Source organism: Chelonoidis abingdonii, chromosome 19 (assembly GCF_003597395.2).
Source record: "Chelonoidis abingdonii isolate Lonesome George chromosome 19, CheloAbing_2.0, whole genome shotgun sequence".
Lineage (NCBI taxonomy): Eukaryota > Metazoa > Chordata > Testudines > Testudinidae > Chelonoidis > Chelonoidis abingdonii.
The window spans coordinates 1099449-1118186 of record NC_133787.1 but is presented as its reverse complement, the minus strand read 5'-3'; the positions used below and the strand labels follow the sequence as shown (position 1 = coordinate 1118186).

The following is an 18738-nucleotide window of genomic DNA, read 5'->3' as shown; positions in this document are numbered from 1 at the left end:
TCAGTTTAGCGCGTCCACAGTGGGATCACGAAATCGATTGTTTGCGTCCATGGTCCAAAGCTACCATCGATTTCAGGAGCCGGTGGTGCATGGGTAGCTGTTCCTCAGCTATCCCATAGTTCCTACTTCCGGGTTGAGAGCACAGTGCCTGATGGGGCAGAAAACTTGCCCAGGTGGTGCTGGGTACAGCCTCACCCCTCCCTTTGTGAAGGCAGCAGACAACCCTTGGCGCCTTTTCCCGGAGTGCATTGAGCAAATGCCATAGCACAGCAATCATGACACTGAGCACAAACGGTATCGCTGACCGTTGTCACACCTTGCGTACTCTCACTGACTATACTGAACAATGAACTGCAAAGGCAGGAGGAGAGGAGGAGGCAGCTATTGCTGAGCGCGAGGACAGCGATGACGATGGAGGCAGAATTCTCCATAACCGCTGGCCCCAGCGTTTTGGAGCTACTGCTATTAACGGGCATTTCTACCCATTGAACGCCGATTTGGGCACAGGAAACAAGCACAGACTGTGGTGACGCATTGTTTTGATGGTGTGGGATGCATTCGCAGTGGCTGCGAAACTTTCGATGCGTAAGAGCACTTTCTTAGAACTTTGTGACATGCTTTCCTCCCTGAAACGCCATAATACAAACTAGGAGAGCAGCCCTCACAGTGGAGAAGTGAGTGGCAATAGCCCTCTGGAAGCTTGCAACGCCAGACAGCTACCGTCAGTCGGAAATCATTTGGAGTGGGCAAATCTACTGTGGGGGCTGCAGTATGCAAGTAGCCAAAGCAATCATTAAGCTGCTGCTACGAAAGGTTGTGACTCTGGGAAACGTGCAGAGGGATACTGGATGGCTTTGCTGCAATGGTTGTTCCGAACTGTGGTGGGCCATAGATGGAACCCATATCCCTATCATTGCCCAGAGCGCCAGGGCCCCCGTATGTAAACCGCAAGGGGTACTTTCAATGGTGCTGCAAGCACTGGTGGACCACAAGGAACGTTTCACCCACATCCACGTGGGATGGCCAGGAAGGGTTCATGACGCTCGCGTCTTCAGGAGCACTAGTCTGTTTAAACGGCTGCAGCAAGGGAATTACTCCCAGACCAGAAAATACCGTTGGGGATGTGGAAATGCCTGTAGTTATCCTTGGTGACCCAGCCTACCCATTGATGCCATGGCTCATGAAGCCATACACAGGCAGCTGGACAGTGGTCAGGAGCTGTCAACTACAGGCTGAGCAAGTGCCGGATGGTGGTAGAATGTGCATTTGGCCGTTTAAAAAGGGTCGCTCCGATCATTACTTACTCGCTCAGACCTCAGCCAAACCAATGTCCCGCTTGCTATTGCTGCTTGCTGTGTGCTCCACAATCTTGTGAGACTAAGGGCAGGCATTTATGGCTGGGGGAGGCTGAGGCAAATCACCTGCCGCTGAGTACGAGCCGCCAGAGACCAGGGCGATTAGAAGAGCACACCTGGAGGTGCTGCGCATCAGAGAAGCCTTGAAAACGAGTTTCAGCACGGCCCAGGTACGGTGTGACTCTCTTTGCTTCCCCTTGATGAACCCTCGCACTTGATGGACTTATTCCAGTGTAAGCAACCCACCCTCCCCTTTTGATTACAGGTTGGCGAAGGAAATAAATTCAGTCTCGTTAAAATCATTTATTATTCATTAAAGTAATTATGCATCTGTTAAAATCATGTGTTTTCCTTACTACTTTCCCTGTAAGCAACCCACCCTCCCCCTTTCGATGTATTCTGTATTACAAGAACTATAAAAAAAGGCAGAGAATTAGGAAGGTATCCCTGGCTGCTGTGCTTTGGAAGGAGGGAAGGGAAAGGCCATTAAGCACATTGTAGCGTATTACAGCCTTTTACTTGAACTCTCCAGGGGGGTGGAGGAGTAGGCGGGTGCAGAAAGCCTTCCCCACGCGTTCTTACACGTCTGGGTGAGGGAGATAGGGACGTGGGCTTGCAGGGAGGTTATACAGGGGCTGCAGCGGCACTCTGCTACTGCGCTGCTCTTCCTGAAGATCCACCATGCGCTGGAGGATATCAGTTTGAGCACGCAGCGATCCAGCGTTGCATCTCTCCAACACTGGTCTTCCTGCCTAGCCCTCTCAGATCGTTCACTGGCATCTTTCCTGTAGTTTGCTACCACATCCTTCCAATCATTCTGTTTATCCCTCTCATTGCGTGTTACTTCAATAATTTCTGTGAACATTTCATCTCGCGTCTTCTTCCTTCCGCCGTATCAGAGCACGCCCTCTGATGGCGTAAGGACTGCAGAGAAATGTGCAGCTGCATGGGGAGGCAAACCAGGGTGATAAGTATGTGGAAAGATACCTTTACAGAGCAATGATAGTACTCTTTCACAAGAACACTATCCACCTTACAGAGCACATGTGATCTCTATACAAGGTCGCTTTTGTATCGTTTAAATATTCAGTGTCTGCGTGACTGGCGTGGCACACACACAGATGCAGGTACGGCCACCCTACATCCACGCGGCGATGGTAAGTAAGGCTTTAAAAGTTTGACTTCTCCGCCGTTCATATACACAGTGATCTATATGATGCTTGCTCCGTTAAGAGGAACCTGCAAAGCCCAAACCCGTCTTCTTGTTCCCCATTCACAGTGTCACCCCGCTCTAGCAGTGAGCTCTCCATTCACAGCAAACTGCAGCATGAGGTTTCAGCTACAATACTCCCTCCCCCTCCCTTTCCTGTTGATAATGGCCAAAGGAATGCTGGGAAATGTAGTTCTTTCCCTGCTCCAGGGTCTGGCTCTACAGGCAGGGAGCTATCCAAGGAACTACAGCTCCCAGGGCCCCCTGTTGGTTCTCAGCTCCCAGGCTCGATCTCTGCCAGCTGCCGCCCCTGCAAATGGGCTGCCCCAAGCACCTGCTTGCTTTGCTGGTGCCTAGAGCTGCCCCTGCTCCCCAGGCCGGGTTAGGTCAAGTGCTGCCACAACATGCGCTTCCTTCAGCTGCGTCAAGGAAGCCTGCCCGTCTAAGCAGAGAAAGGACAGTGTCTATGAAAAACAGGTAGCAGCATAACTGGCACAGTCGCTGATGGGTGCAGTCAGCCCAGAAGTGGCAGATGATGGGGACAGGTATCAGAGTAACTGATACAGTCACTGATGGATATAGTCAGTCAGTCCGGTGATGGCAGAAAGTGGGGCTAGCTAGCAGTGTAACCGGTACAGTCAGTGATGGGGGTAGTCAGCCCAGTGGCACAGATAGCAGGGACAGATTGCATCATAACCAATACAATCGCCTATGGGGTGTTGTGATGTTGCACTCTATGATTTTATGAAAATATGCTAATGAGTGGGAATATAATGTAACTGGAAGGTGCTTCATGCCAAAGGTCTCTTGTAAGGTGTCATTACAAAGTTTATAATCTACTGAGTGTGGTCATCCTCTTTGTATAAATGTACAAATGTACCTTTTGTAGCTCCTCACAGTCTTCACAGTCTGCCTGGGTCTTAACTATCTTTAGTAATTTTTTATCATCTGCACATTTTGCCATATCACTGTTTACCCCTTTTCCCAGATCATTTATGAATAATGTTGAATAGGACTGGTCCCAGAACAGACCCCTGGGGGATACCACTATTTACCTCTCTCCATTCTGAAAATTGACCATTTATACCTACCCTTTGTTTTTTATCTTTTAACCAGTTATTGATCCATGAGAGCACCTTCCCTCTTATCCTGTGGCAGTTTACTTTGCATAAGAGCCTTTGGTGAGGGACCTTGTCAAAGGCTTTCTGAAAATCTAGAGTACACTATATCCACTGGGTCCCCTTGGGCCACATGCTTGTTGACCCTCTCAAAGAATTCTAGTAGACTGGTTAGGCATGATTTCCCTTTAATAAAACCACATTGACTCCTCCTCAACAAATTACATTCATCTATATGTCTGACAATATTGTTCTTTATTATAGTTTCAACCAGTTTGCCCAGTACAGAAGTCAGGTTTACAGGCGTGTAATTGCAAGGATCACCTCTGGAACCCTTTTTAAAAATTGGCCTCACATTAGCTATCCTATGAATGAAATACTTCAGATACTAAGGGTTCCTTGTTGGGTAACCAGCCATTTCCAGAACGAAACGCTATGCAGATAGCTGGCAGAGTCTGATTTTTGCAGGCTAGGTGCCCATGAGAAGTATGCATTTACTCCCAGGTGGCATTTTACTCCCTTGGGCTGCTCTGGCTCATAGACTAAATAGCCTATGAAGTGCTTAACCTAAGTGGAAGAAAAGAAATCTAAAGCAGCACACGCCCACAGATATCTGGTGTTGACATTCTCCCTGCCAAACTAGCTGGTTAGAGCTTTTTAAATTTAAAGGGAGGCAGCCACTTTCATGGTGCTGAATTTGGGAAATTGCATTTATGACCATTACTACAAATGAATGTCACAAAGATCATTAAATAGCAGCAAAGAAAAATGCCTGCTAGATAAGGTTTTTGAATGATTGCACATGTTTTTCCACGACACCCTTCACTCCTGAGGAGAGAGAGAAATCACAAAAGCAGAACATATTTAAAGATGGTGCGAATCCTGGTTCTTCATGACAGAATATCACATTTTTCACAGCTTCTCATCTGGGGTAGATTTTCCTCAGAGGTCTGCAGCACTCAGGGTGCAAGGCTCAAGTCTATCGTTATCACAGCTTTATTGCAAAGAGCCAGCATCTGATAAGGGCTGGTCCACTGTAATCTATGAAGCTTCTATGTTTTTTTTCAGTTTCACTTTCCAGGCTCAGTAACAGCTGCCAGCAGACAAGCCAGAGACTGAAGGATGCAAAGGGAGGGGACACCCAAACCTAAGAGAAGTGGTGAGGTGCTGACAATGGGATCAAGAGCTTTCCTTTGCTAGGTCAGCCCTGGCCTGTCACCAGTATTAACTGAAAGTGGGATGAACCATCTTTGTGTTCAGTGTTTGTGTGTCTCGCCCAATGGGGTCTTGCACCATGACAACGTGCTTTCCATTGAGAAAGCAGCTGTAATCCACAGCACAAAAGCCATCTTCACCACTAGCCTTGCTGACCATCTGTCAGTAGAGTGACTGGGTCAAAACAACTGAATTCCCTTGTGATGCCTAGATATGCTCCTTCCAGGTCAGATTTATGGTGCATTAGCAGAGGCAGAGTGCACAAGATGCTTGCCCGGCCACTGTCCATGCTGCACCCATTCTAGGGCTAACAGCCTTCAGCCTCCAAGGTTGTTCTAGCCTGGTACCATGTGGGGTGTCTAGCATTCTGAAGTTACTGGGTGCTTTGGTAAGGGAAGGATGGGGTGAGTGTATTCCCCTGTACCACAAGAGGACCCAGACTTCCCAGAGCACCCTTCCCTTTCGAATTCAGATTAAAATCCTCCCTAATATTTTACTGGGCTCGGGAAACAGACATTAACTGCAGGCCCATGTAGCCGTGAAGGGAAGATAGGTGTATTTGTGGTGCATTGACAGGGCACACGCCACGTTGTGAACAGGATGTAGCGGAACCACGTTTCGTCCCCTACCCCAAGACAGCAGAGATGACTAGACAATAATTCAGACACAAGACACTACAGAGGCATATGACTTACGAGGAGAGGCTGAGGGAACTGGGATTATTTAGTCTGCAGAAGAGAAGAATGAGGGGGGATTTGATAGCAGCCCTCAGCTACCTGAAGGGGGGTTCCAAAGAGGATGGAGCTCGGCTGTTCTCAGGGGCGGCAGATGAGAGAACAGGAAGCAATGGTCTCAAGTTGCAGTAGGGCAGGTCTAGGTCGGATATTAGGAAACACTATTTCACTAGGAGGGTGGTGAAGCACTGGAATGGGTCCCTTAGGGAGGTGGTGGAATCTCCATCCTTAGGCCTTGGCTACACTTGAGAGTTACAGCGCAATAAAGCCACCAACAGTGCTGTAACTCACTCCCCGTCCACATTGGCAAAGCACATACAGTGCTGTATCTCCGCAGTTGCAGTGCTGCTTGTACTCCACCTCCCCAAGAGGAATAAAGAGTATTGCGCTGCTGCTGCTGCTGCGCTGCGGCACCAGTGTGGCCGCCCAATGCGCTCTGATTGGCCTCCAGAAGTATTCGGCAGTATACCACAATGCCTGTTCTAGCCACTCTGCTCATCAGTTCAAACTCTACTGCCCTGGTCTCAGGTGACCAACCGTCAGACCCGCCCTTTAAATTCCCCGGGAATTTTAAAAATCCCCTTCCTGTTTGCTCAGCCAGGTGTGGAGTGCTATCAGCAAACCTTTCCAGGTGACCATGCCTCCATGCGCCAAACGAGCCCCAGCATGGAGTAATGGCGAGTTGCTCAACCTCATCAGTGTTTGTGGGGAGGAAGTTGTCAAGTTCCAGCTGAGCTCCAGCCGTAGGAATTATGATACCTTTGGGCAGATATCAAGGGCCATGATGGAAAGGGGCCATGACTGGGACGCACTGCAGTGCAAGGTTAAAGTGAAGGAGCTGCAGAGTGCCTACTGCAAAGTCCATGAGGCAAACCGCTGCTCCGGTGCTGCCCCCACGACCTGCCGTTTCTACAAAGAGCTGAACATGATACTTGGGGGTGACCCCACCACCAAGCCAAGCACCACAATGGACACTTCAGAGCAGGGGGAGGAGAAGGAGGAGGAAAGCGGGAGTGAGGGTGCTGGGGCGGGGGGAGACACCCCAGAGTCCCAGGAGGCATGCAGCCAGGAGCTCTTCTCAAGCCAGGAGGAAGGTAGCCAGTCGCAGCAGCTGGTACTTGGTGGAGGACAAACAGAAGAGCAGGTTCCCGGTAAGCGGCTTTTATCTTCAGGAAGGAGATTTTTCGGGAGACGAGGGTTAGGGCTGCATGCATGCCTAGATGCAGAATAGTGCATTGATGTGCTCTATCACATTGCGGTAATCGGCCTCGGTAATCTCTTCGAAAGTCTCATCCAGAATGTGGGCAATGCGCTTGCGCAGGTTTATTGGGAGAGCCACCATTGTCCTTGTCCCAGTCAGGCTAACGTGTCCGTGCCACTGTGCCACAAGGGGTGGGGGGGACCATTGCTGCACACAGGCAAGCTGCATATGGGCTAGGGCGGAAGCCGCATTGCAGTAGAAGACCCTCACTTGCTTCCCAGGTCACCCTCAGCAGCGAGATATCTTCCAGGATAAACTCCTGTGGAAAATGTTGGGACAGTGTTCAATGTAGGTGCCCCCTGCAGCTGTTGGCTCTCCCCAAGGCACAGAAACCCAGAGGACAATACAGCCCTGAAACAATCAGGGCCCTTACTCACCATTTCGGGGCTCCCGTGGGTTATATGCCCTCTCTTTGGGATGGGAAAATTATGCTATTGTGAAGACTGTGTGTGTCCTCCTTAAGTGCAGGGGAATCGTTATTCTGTCTGGTATAAACAATGCTGCCTCTGTTAAGTGTTGCATTTTGCCTTTACAGATGCAACCTTGAGATCTCGGCTGTCCGTGTTATCACCAGCTGAGAGACAGCAAAAACTTAGGAAGAGACTGCGAAAAAGCAAAGACGACATGGTGCACAAAGTGATGCATCAATCTCTCATAGAGAATCAAAAAGCGCAGGAGTGGAGGGAGAGCAAAATCAGGATCTGCAAGGAAAACGCAGCGCACTGGAAGCAAAGCACAGAGCGGCTGATAAGCATCCTGGAGCGCCAAGCGGACTCTATCTAGGCGCTCGCAGCCATGCAGGCGGAGCACTACCGCCCCCCCCCCCGCAGCCCTTGTCCCAGAGCTCTTTCCCTTGTGCCCCCATGTCAGCTCCAACACCCCTTCCCCAGCATCCGGGTTCTTACCACCACCAGCTGCCTCCAACACCTGTATGTTCACCAACCAGCCCTGAGAACTACGACCTTTACCCTCTGCACTCAACCCCCATCACCATGCAGTATAGCCATCCTGAAGTGCAGCACTCGTTGCCCAGCACTCCAGACAGGACATACGCAAATCTGTGACTGTACCCTTCCCCACCCCCACCCCCTGCCCTTTCTGATTCCCAAACAGTTGTGTTTCTCTCAGTAAATGAATTTTCTTTTCAGTAAATAGATTTTTTCGCTTTGACAACAGTCTTTATTATTGCAGAAAGTCAAAGATACCTTAGCTCAGGAAAGAAACAGTCACTGCAAATCAGCTTAGCAAACACAGATTCCTACTAACATTGTAACCACTGCACTTCACTCCCGTGCAGGACATCAAACATTACTGTTGGTTTTCAGCCTCAAATTGCTCCCTCAAGACATCCCTAATCCTTGCAACCCTGTGCTGGGCCCCTCTAATAGCCCTGCTCTCTGGCAGTGCAAATTCAGCCTCCAGGCATTGAACCTCGGAGGTCCATGCCTGATTGAATCTTTCACCCTTCCCTTCACAAATATTATGGAGAGTACAGCATGCGGATATAACTGCAGCGATGCTTTTTGCCCAAGACCAGCTTCCCATACAGAGATCGCCAGCGCCCTTTCAAACGGCCAAAAGCTCACTCCACAGTCATTCGTCACCAGCTCAGCCTGTAGTTGAACCGTTCCTTGCTGCTGTCAAGGCTCCCTGTGTATGGCTTCATGAGCCACAGCATTAACGGGTAAGCAAGGTCTCCAAGGATCACAATGGCATTTCGACGTCCCCTACTGTGATCTTCCGGTCTGGGAAAAAAGTCCCAGCCTGAAGCTTCCTGAACAGGCCAGCGTTCCGAAAGATGCGTGCATCATGCACCTTTCCAGGCCAGCCTGCATTAATGTCAATGAAACACCCACAGTGATCCACAAGCATCTGGAGAACCATAGAGAAATACCCCTTCCAATTAAATTACTCGATACCTAGGTGGCAGTGGTGCCGAGAAATGGATATGACGTCCCATCTATCACCCTCAACAGTTTAGGGAAACCCATTTGTGCAAAGCCATCCACAATATCCTGCACGTTCCCCAGAGTCACGGTTCTTCTTAGCAGGATGCGATTAATGGCCCTGCAAACTTGCATCAACACGATTCCAACAGTCGACTTTCCCACTCCAAACTGGTTTGCTACCAATCGGTAGCTGTCTGGAGTTGCCAGCTTCCAGATTGCAATAGCCACCAGCTTCTCCACCATAGGGCATCACTCAATCTCGTGTCCTTGCGCCGCAGGGTGGGGGCGAGATCCTCACACAGTCCCATGAAAGTGGCTTTTCTCGTCTGAAAGTTCTGCAGCCACTGCTCGTCATCCCAGACTTGCATGACAATGTGATCCCACCACTCAGTGCTTGTTTCCTGAGCCCAAAAGTGGCGTTCCATGGTGCTGAGCATGTCTGTGAATGCCACACGCAATTTCGTGTCTTATGCGTTCCGTGACTCGCTGTCATCATCGGACTCCTCACTGTCACTTTGGATCTTAAGGAATAGCTCAACTGCTAAATGTGATGTGCTGGTGAGACTCGTCAGCATACTCCTCAGCAGTTCGGGCTCCATTTCCCGCAGACCGAAATGGAACACAGATTGCGCTGCACAGAAACTGTTGAAAGATGGTGCCAAATATGGATGGAAACACAGAGATTTCTGGGATGCAAAGCGATGCATCACGGGGTGTTGGGACAGGACCCAGAATGCCCCGCAGCCCCCGCACCCTTCCCACAACTCCTTCCCACAACCCATGGTGCCAGAATGGGAAGAGGTGCTCTGTGGGATAGCTGCCCATAATGCACCGCTCCCAATGCCGCTGCAAGTGCCGCAAATGTGGCCACGACAGTGCGCTGGCAGCTGTCAGTGTGGACAGACTGCAGCGCTTTCCCTACTCAGCTGTACGAAGACAGATTTAACTCCCAGCGCTGTACAGCTGCAAGTGTAGCCATACCCTTAGAGGTTTTTAAGACCTGGTTTGACAAAGCCCTGGCTGGGATGATTTAGTTGGGGACTGGTCCTGCTTTGAGCAGGGGGTTGGACTAGATACCTCCTGAGGTCCCTTCCAACCCTGATATTCTATGATTCTCTGATTCTATGGGACCAGCAGGTGCATGCAGCACACAGCAGGGCAGGGGCCCCTCACACAGATGAATCCACCACACACTGAAATCCTTGTAACATGAATGGGCTTCCCAGAGGCCATGTGTTTCGAGGATTTGTCCTTTTAACATGTGCAGAGGGGGTCTGGAAAGCCTGCTGCTATTAGCAAGTGTTAAGACACAATCACATCCTCAGTAGACCCCAGGCACCCCAGGTTAGCCTTCATGCTCCCCTGCCCGCCCCCCCAACTTCTAAACAAAGAAAGAACAGCAACCTGTCCATAGAAAGGATGGCTCACCAGGTACGGAGGTTGAGTTGTGCTGATGCACACTTCAGAGTAGACAGCCTGCTGTGGATTGGACAGAAATGAAGTGGCTGAGAAGAGTTAGAGCAGGAGTGGGCAAACTTTTTGAGCCAAGGGCTGCATCTGGGTGAGGAAATTATATGCAGGGTCGGGGCAGAGGATTGATGTGCGAGAGGGAGTACGGTGTGTGGGTGGGGGTGCGGTGTGCAGGAAGGGGCTTAGGGCAAGGGATTCTGGCAGAGGAGCGGTGCGGGCTGTATGAGGGGGCTCAGGGCAGGGGGTTGGGGTGCAGGAGGGGTGCAGGGTGTACAAAGGGGCTCAGGGCAGGGAGTTGGGGTGCAGGAGGGGTGCAAGGTGCAGGCAAGGGGCTTAGGGCAGGGAACTGGGGGGCGGGGTGCAGGAGGGGTTTGGGCCCCGCACTGCTTACCTAAAGCGGCTCTGGGGTGGTAGCAGCACGCACCAGGGCCAGGGCAAGCTCCCTGCATATCTGCCCTATCCCCAGCCCCGCACTGCTCCAGGAACCGCTGTGGCCCCTGGGGGATGGGGGGCTCCTCGTCCTATGCCCTTGCCCCCGAAGCTCCTGTTTCCCATTCCCAGCCAATGGGAGCTGTGGGGGGTGGTGCCTGGAGGCAAGGACAACACACGGATCCCTCTGTCCCCCCGCCCGCCGCCTGGGGGGCTGCAGGAATGTGGAGCCAGCCGCTTCTGAGAGCGGCGTGGGGCCCACAGCACCATGGGGTGAGGGGTGGGCAATCCTGTAGGCCAGTTCCAAAGCCCTCAGGGGCCAGATCCAGCCCACGGGCTGTAGTTTGCCCACCCCTGGATTAAGGTGTAAAGACTAGTAACTGCAGAGATGGCCTGGAGCTCTGATACTGTAATAGTTAACAATGTTTATGAGCGGAAGTGCTGAGTAGATTTTCTTTACATTATGGGGCCAGCTCTGTTAGAAAGAAAACTGTCTCCTTTTCCAGCTTCTGTTGGATCCTCCAGGTCCCAAGTGGCCTGGCTGGCAGGGCAGTTTTGCCAGTGGTATGTTAATGCCTTCTGTCCTGCTCCCACATTCCAAACCCTAACTAGATGTGTAAAAACCCTGACGTCAGATCAGTGACACTTAAGAGCCAGGGCTGATGATCTTTCTTGCTCCTTGCACTTCTCACAGTTTGCATGGTAAACCCCAGCCTGGTTTATTTCCCCTGCTGCCAGAGCATAACATGCTGCGTCTGCTCCCCAATCCCCAGGAGAAGGCATCATAAGTAATGTGGCCGAGTCTCATGCTAGTTGATATTTTTCTTCAAGCCCCAGCTCTCGGATGGAGACCCCACTGAGGGGCAATGGCAATCTATCAGAGAGAGCAGGCACTAGAGCACAACAGGTCTTCCCAGGACCTAATTGTCCCAGAGACCATCAGTTGTGTGGGGATCCAGCCATTAGAAAGATGCCAGGAGGGCACTAAGGAGCTGTGAGGGTGCAGAGGCACCCAGCTCACATGGAACAGGAGACTCTTATGAGCCAGCGGACATGGCACTCAGAGAGAGCCCAAAGAGATACAGTGATCACCACAGAACACAGAGACAGAGCCTTCCAGAGGCCACCTCTCAGGAAGGGATGAGACCACACAGAGATAGTTTGCCTGAGACAAAGATGGGTCACTCCTGGGGTGGTCGCCTGTTGAGAAGAACTATCTCAAAGCTGATGTAACCGTCTTGAGTCTGTGGGGAAGATGAGACTCCCACTCAGCTATGTGGCCGAAGGGACAAGGGGTGGGGGGTTGGGTGTCTATGATGTTTATATGAAACTGTGTCTTTAATGTTGGGTGTCTTTAATGTTTATATGAAACTGTAAGAGTGGGAAGGTGCATCCCGCTCAGTGGAACTGGAGTGAGAGGGACCATGTTCTCCGGAGGGACTTTATTGATGACAATGCTGGGAACCAGGGAATAGATGGGGTTAGGCTGGGAGCAATGCAGCCACCTGGACAGAGCAGTGCAGCAGGTTTAATGAAGTGCCAGTTAGCCAGTTCAATGTAAAACATGTCTAGTTCTACTCTCTGCAAATGAAACAGTCAGGAGGGAGCTAGGGATGGGGCATTTCCCCTTTAGCTTCTCAGTCAGAGGCCTGATAAATGGTTCCTGCTCTGTCCTTCTCAGCCCTGGCATCTTTCTTGTGAAGTCCAGGGGCCGCAGGGCCAGTCCCAGCAACTTTCACCTGTGGCATTTTCCTGCCATTCATCATTGTGGGTGGACGCTGGTGTCAGTGAAAGCCGAGTCCCACTCACCAAGACAACATGCCATTGAACACTGGCCTTTTTCAAAACTGGAAATTTTTATTAAAAAAAAAAATCACCTTCCTCCAACTTCTCACTTTTTTGATGACCCCAGAACGGAACATTTTTCAGTTTTTATTTTCTCTTACGTTTGCCTTCCTGCTACCACCCCCGCCCCCACCTTTCATTGCCAAAATGGAAAAAGCGAAAGGAAATAGGGATGAAACACCCACTCTACACACACATTTTTTAAAATGAACGTTGCTAAACTGGCTAGAGAAACACCCAAGAAGGATGGTGATACATTGGAGAGGGGTCATTGCCATTGCTTAACCAGTTCTCCCCTCCACCGTGTGAATGAAGAGATGGCCCAGTGTCTGAAGGAGATGAGGGCTGGGGCTCACTCTGGCTAAGAGGAGGCAACCTCATTAGAATGGGAATTAGCCCCGCCTCACTGAGTGCACTTACCTTTTGGGATGCGGGTTGCTTGAACCTTATCTGCTGCGTGGCCGGAGAGCAGTGGCAATGAAGAGTGCATTTTTTCACCTGTGGGCACCTGTTTCTGTTGGATGTGGACCTTGCTACAGTCGTTCACACTTGTCACCACAATTAGGCTGCAGTGGGGTATGCTACATGTAGGGATGTTGGTTCAGAAAAATTGTAGCAAAGCGATGTCAGCACATAGACCATTCTATGTCTACACCCTGCAGAGTCTGAGAGGGTGGGGGCAAAAAGTGGAAGCGTCGAAGGGGGGGGGGCAAACTGAGTTCTGAGTGGGTGCAGCTGGCCTCCCTTTCCCATAGCAGATAATGCCCCTGGATACATGGGATATGGCTTGAGATGTGGCTTTTGATCTCTAGAGCCGTAAGAGGTTTGGGTCCTTGCTGCTAGGGCCGCTCCAGGCACCAGTGGACGAAGCATGTGCCTGGGGAGGCACATGCTAAAGGTGGCACATCCGGCCAATCGTGGGGCGCCACGTGCTAAGGGTGGCACGTCCGGCCAGTCGTGGGGCGGCACAGTCTGAGCGGCTTATTTTTTTCTTCAGGTGTTTTTTTTTTTTTTTCCGGCTTGGGGCAGCAAAAATGGTAGACCCTGCCCTGCTTGCTGCCCCAGAGCCATCTCTACCCCACTCAACAGGGCAGTGGAGACTCGGTGTCGGCATATAGACCAGGGGTCTCAAACACGTGGCCTGTGGGGCTCTTCTGTGCAGCCCGCCAAGCTCCCCTCCCCTCCCGCCCCTCTGCCTGCCTCCAGGCCAGGGGTGGGTAAACTACAGCCCGCGGGCCGTATTGCCCCCCGTGGCGCCGCGAGCCCCGCACCGCTTCCGTAAGCGACTGGCAGCACGTCCCTTCCGGCCAGAGGGGAGGGGGAGAAGGCAGAAAGCTCTTGCATTGCCTCGCTTCAAGGTACTGCCCCCCACAGCTCCCATTGGCCGGGAACAGGGAACTGCAGCCAATGGGAGCTTCGTGAGAGGTAATTGGAGGAGCAGCCGCGGAGCCATGTGCCCACCCCCTTGCCCCCAGGGGCCGTGGTTCCCGCTGCTTCCTGGAGCAGAGCGACACAGGGCCAGGAGCCTGCCCTGGCCCCGATGAGCACCGCTGCCATCCCGGAGCCGCTCTATGTAGGCAGCGCCAGGCTGGAGCTCCCACCTCGCACCCCTCCTGCACCCAACTCCCTGCCCTGAGCCCCCTGCCGCACCCCACACCTCTCCAGCACCCAACTCCCTGCCCTGAGCCCCCTGCCGCACCCCACACCCCTCCTGCACTCCCTGCCCTGATCCACCTGCTGCACCCTGACCCCCTGCTGCACTCCTTACGCCTCTTGCACCCCCCCCACACCAACTCCCTGCCCTGAGCCCCCTGCCGCACCCTGTACACCTCCTGCAACCCCTGGTGACAGGGAAGGGGCAGCTTTGGGGTGGGGACTTTGGGGAAAGGGGTGGAAAGGGGCAGGGAAGGGGTGGGAAGAGTGGGGTGGGGGTGGAGCCTCATGGAAAGGGTGGAGTGGGGGCATGGCCAGGGGCAGTGAGGGTGGGGGTGTCAGTGATGTGGCCTTCAGGCCAATGCACAAGACCTCATATGGCCCTTGTGGTCATTTGAGTTCGAGACCCCTGACCTAGGCCATTCTATGTGATTATATCATACCCTGCAGAGTCTGGGAGGGTGGGGGCAAAAAGTGGAAGAGTCAAAGGGGGGGCAAACTGAGGTCTGCGTGGGTGCAGCTGGCCTTCCTTTCCCATAGCAGATAATGCCCCTGGATACATGGGATATGGCTTGCAATTTCCTGCAGTCCTGCTTGTTAGACGGCGTTGCACACCAAGAGCACGGACCATCGTGCTGCCGATGGCGCTGGCTGCTTCTTGGCTTCCAGATGAAGAGCGAGCTGTGGCTTTTGACCTCTAGAGCCTTAAGCAGTTCGGGTCCTTGCAGCCTCAGAGCCATCTCTCCCCCGTGCAACAGGGCAGTGGAGACTCGGTCTGATGAGGGAGCTGCCAGAAACATGGCCTTCCCCCTTTTTGATCAGACTGGCTAGTCAAAGTTCAGGACCCTGGGGATAGGCCAGCTGGGAGGAGAAATTGGGGATACTCACGGATTTCTTTGATGCAATCTTGTTCATTGTCAACACCCGTTGTTACCTGTAGGGCGTCCCCTCCTCGCCTGCCCAGATGTAGCAGTGCACGGGACTTTAGCTCAGTGTAGCGGAGCGGGACCGGGGCTCAACCCTCCTTGAGGGCAGAGGGGAGCCACACCGGCTCGGCCTGGGGCCCGCCCCTTGCTTCGGGGCTGAGCGGTGGCCCACTGTCACTCAGGGCTCAGACGCTCTGCTGCAGGGCAGAGCAGGCAAACAACAGTTTAGAAGCCCAGGCCCTGGGGAGGGCGGGGCAATAAGCTGGTCAGGTGCATAAAGCCCAGGCCCTGGCTCAGGGCAGGGCAGCAAGCAACAGGGCTCAGGCCCTTCAGGAGGGGCTGAGCAAACAACCACCATGAATGGCCTCCTCCGGCCAGGGGAGGGGCAATCTGCCACCCTTGGAGGGGTGGCAGGGGGAACACAGGCCCTCCCACTCCACTGCGTCCCAGCCCGGGGCCCTAGCAGCAGCCAAGACTCGCTGCTGTCAGTGGGGGATCCTGACAGAAACACACTGACATCGGCTCCAGTGAGTCTGCAGCCTGACTGGAGTCAGCTGCCCCCAGGCCACTTCCAATCTCCCCCTCACTGGGTAGCTGCCATCTGCCGGCATCGTCCAGGGGGTCCCAGGCCATGGGTTCCTCAGGATACTGGGCATCAGGAGGTCCGGTCCGCTCCTCGGGGCACCGGGAGGTCCGGTCCACTCCTCGGGGCACCGGGCGTCGGGAGCTCCGGTCCGCTCCTCGGGGCACCGGGCGTCGGGAGCTCCGGTCCGCTCCTCGGGGCACCGGGAGCTCCGGTCCGCTCCTCGGGGCACCGGGAGTTCCGGTCCGCTCCTCGGGACACCGGGCGTCAGGAGCTCCAGTCCGCTCCTCGGGGCACCGGGCGTCGGGAGGTCCGGTCCGCTCCTCGCGGCGACCGTGGCTCGGGGCTCCGGTCCGCTCTCTCGGGGCACCTGCTGGGCCTGTCCGGGGGAGTTCCCGGTCGCTCCGGGGCACCGGGAAGTTTCCGTGTCCTCCCTCGGGAGGGCCCTGGCGCTCAGGAGCTCCGGTCCGCTCCTCGGGGCACGGGGGCTCGGGAACTCCGGGTCCGATCTCTCGGGAGGGCCACCGGGAAGCTTCAGACAGCTCCTTCCAAAGGCCGGGAGTCCTGGAAGTCAGGCAGCTCTCTGGGTATCGTTAGCACAGGGCAGGGAGGGCAACACTCCTCTGGGTACCAAGCACGGGTAGGGCTGGGCCCAGCAGGACCTCATGGTTCCCAGCATTGCCTTTCTCCAGCAGCCTCCTCCCAATTTGAGAAGCGCGGAGCTGGCTGTCGGCTTTTATATTCCTGATGTCCTGGCCCCTTGACTTCGGGCCGGCGGGGGGGGCAAGCGGCCGTGGCTCTTTGCCCTTGGCCGCGGGCCTGTTCTGGCCTCTGTTCCTCCCAGGCGCGGCACGGGGAGTGGGCCCCCTCGCTACATCTCACATATCTGCTCGTGACTACACCTGGCCCTAGTCTCCTTCTCCAAGCCATGTCATAGCAGTCCACTGCCCTTTTGGGGGAAGAGGACCAAATCGGTTGGCCAAACTAATGTCCTTCTGCCCTCTCGGACTCCGTCCCAAGTTTCCTCTGGCCCCCTTCCTGGTCCCTGCGTCACCTTGTTCAAGCTTCTCCCCAGCAGGCTGCCCCGGCCCTTGGTGATCCCTGGTCTTTTCCCCACTGGAGGCATGGGTGGAATTTTGTAGAAATTTGGTGGTGCCCCAGATGGCCCGCCCCCCAACTCTTGCCCCCACCTGCCTAAGGTTCTGGGGAGGGGGTTGGGAGGAGGTCTGGGGTTGCCTAGATCCTGGGCTGGGATTAGGTGCAGGGTGGCGCTAGGCTTTGGATGGAGTTTGGGTCTGGGTTGAGGCTCTGGGCTGGGGCAGGGGTGGGTGTGCAGAGGGTGGGTGCAGCCTTTTGGGATGGGTTTGGGGTGCAGCTCTGGGCTGGGGGCATAGGAAGGGGTGAGGAGTGCGGCTCTGGGAGGGTTTAGGGGTCATGTGGAGTAGGGTTGTTGGGAGGAGGGTTGCACCTCTGGATGGGATTGGGGATTAGTAGGGAGGCAGGGGTTGATGGCTCTGGCTGGTGAGGGGTTTCCATGATGTAGGAGGGGCTCAGGGCAGAGAGTTTGGTGTGGGGTGAGGAGACAGGGGGCTGAGTATGAAGCTGATAGGGTGGGTTCGGGCGGGGGCCAGAGGTTAGGGTGCGAAGGGGATGGAGGGGTTATGATGCAGGAGGGGGATCAGGCTGGGCAGAGGTTGGGGTGTGGGCGTGAGGGCTGTGGCTTAGGATGAGGGTTCATGTCTGGGGGGCTCAGGGTGGGCAGCGTCAGGGTCAGAGGGGATGAGGGTTGGTGCTGAGGATGGGGCTCATGCCTGAGGGGGTTCAGGGCTGGAGCTGAGATTAAGGTGTGGCTGGGGGATGAGGCTCTGGCTGGGATGAGGATTAGGGTGCAGGGGGATTGAGGGCTCTGGCTGGGATGAGGAATAAGGGTGCCAGGATGAGGGCTTCTGGCTGGGGATTGAGGATCAGGCTGTAGAGGGGGGTGGCGGCTCTTGGCTGGGATGAGGATAGAGGTACAAAGGATGAGGGCTCTGGCTGGGGATTGAGGATTAGGGTGCAGGGGGATGAGGGTTCTCTGGGGATGGCATCAGGGTCAGGGATGAGGGTTGGCTGCGGATAGGATTAGGGTTTGTTGAGGGGATGGGGGTTCTGCATGAGGATGAGGATTAGGGTGGCAGCGAGGATGAGGGCTCTGGCTGAGGATTACGGATCAAGGTGTGGGGGGATGAGCGGGTTCTGTATGAGGATGGGTATCAGGGTGGCGGTGGGATGAGCCTCTGGCGGAGATGAGGATTAGCGATGTGGGGGGATGAGGGTTCTGCATGAAGATGAGGATTAGGTGCAGGGAGGATGGGCTCTGGTGGGGATGAGGTTAGGGGTGGGGGCATGAGGGTCTGTGCTGAGCGATGGAGTAAGGTGCAGTGGGATGAGGGTTCTGGCTGGGTGATGAGATCAGGATGAGGAGGGCCTCTGGTGTGATAAGGAAGTTTGCAGGGATGTGAGGGCTCTGGCTGGGATGTAGGGATTAGGGATGTTATTGTGAGGGGATAGAGGTTCTGCCATGGGATTGGAGGATTAGGTGGCAGGGGGGATGAGGGCTCTGGCTGGGATGAGGCATCAAGGTGTGGGGGTGGATTGAGGGTATTCTGCATGAGGATGGAGTGATTAGGGTGCAGGGGCATGACGGCTCTGGCTGGGGTTGAGGATTAGGGTGCAGAGGGATGAGGGCTCTGGCTGGGGATGAGGGTTTGGGTGCGGGGGGATGAGGGCTCTGGCTGAGGATGAGGGTTTGGGGCGTTGGAGAGGCTCAGGGCTAGGGCAGGGTAAGGGCAGCCTGCCTTGCCATTATGGGGGCAGGCACTAGGACCCTGGGGCAGTAGACAGCAGTTCTGCCAGGAGCACAAGCAGGCAGGGGAGAGGCGCCTGCTACTTTTTGTCAGGCAGAGACACGTGGCGGGGAGGTGACACGCAGTGGGAGGGGTGGCAGGCGG

General features: G+C 54.3%; 1 protein-coding gene across 1 annotated transcript; it reads left to right on the top strand.

The window, feature by feature from the left end:
* The first annotated feature begins 6392 nt into the window (after window positions 1-6392).
* Window positions 6393-7964, top strand: LOC142047938 (uncharacterized). The gene is made up of 2 exons (XM_075073676.1): window positions 6393-6783; window positions 7429-7964. Exons 1-2 carry the CDS (start codon window positions 6414-6416, stop codon window positions 7674-7676), a joined length of 618 nt encoding a protein of 205 aa, XP_074929777.1. The 5' UTR covers window positions 6393-6413; the 3' UTR covers window positions 7677-7964.
* Window positions 7965-18738: the final 10774 nt, after the last annotated feature.

Bases quoted from the DNA above. Each gene is read 5' to 3' on its own strand.
- LOC142047938 (XM_075073676.1), top strand. From the start codon at position 6,414: ATGATGGAAAGGGGCCATGACTGGGACGCACTGCAGTGCAAGGTTAAA. The intron at 6,784-7,428 runs GTAAGCGGCTTT...TTGCCTTTACAG, and splicing joins AACAGAAGAGCAGGTTCCCG to ATGCAACCTTGAGATCTCGG.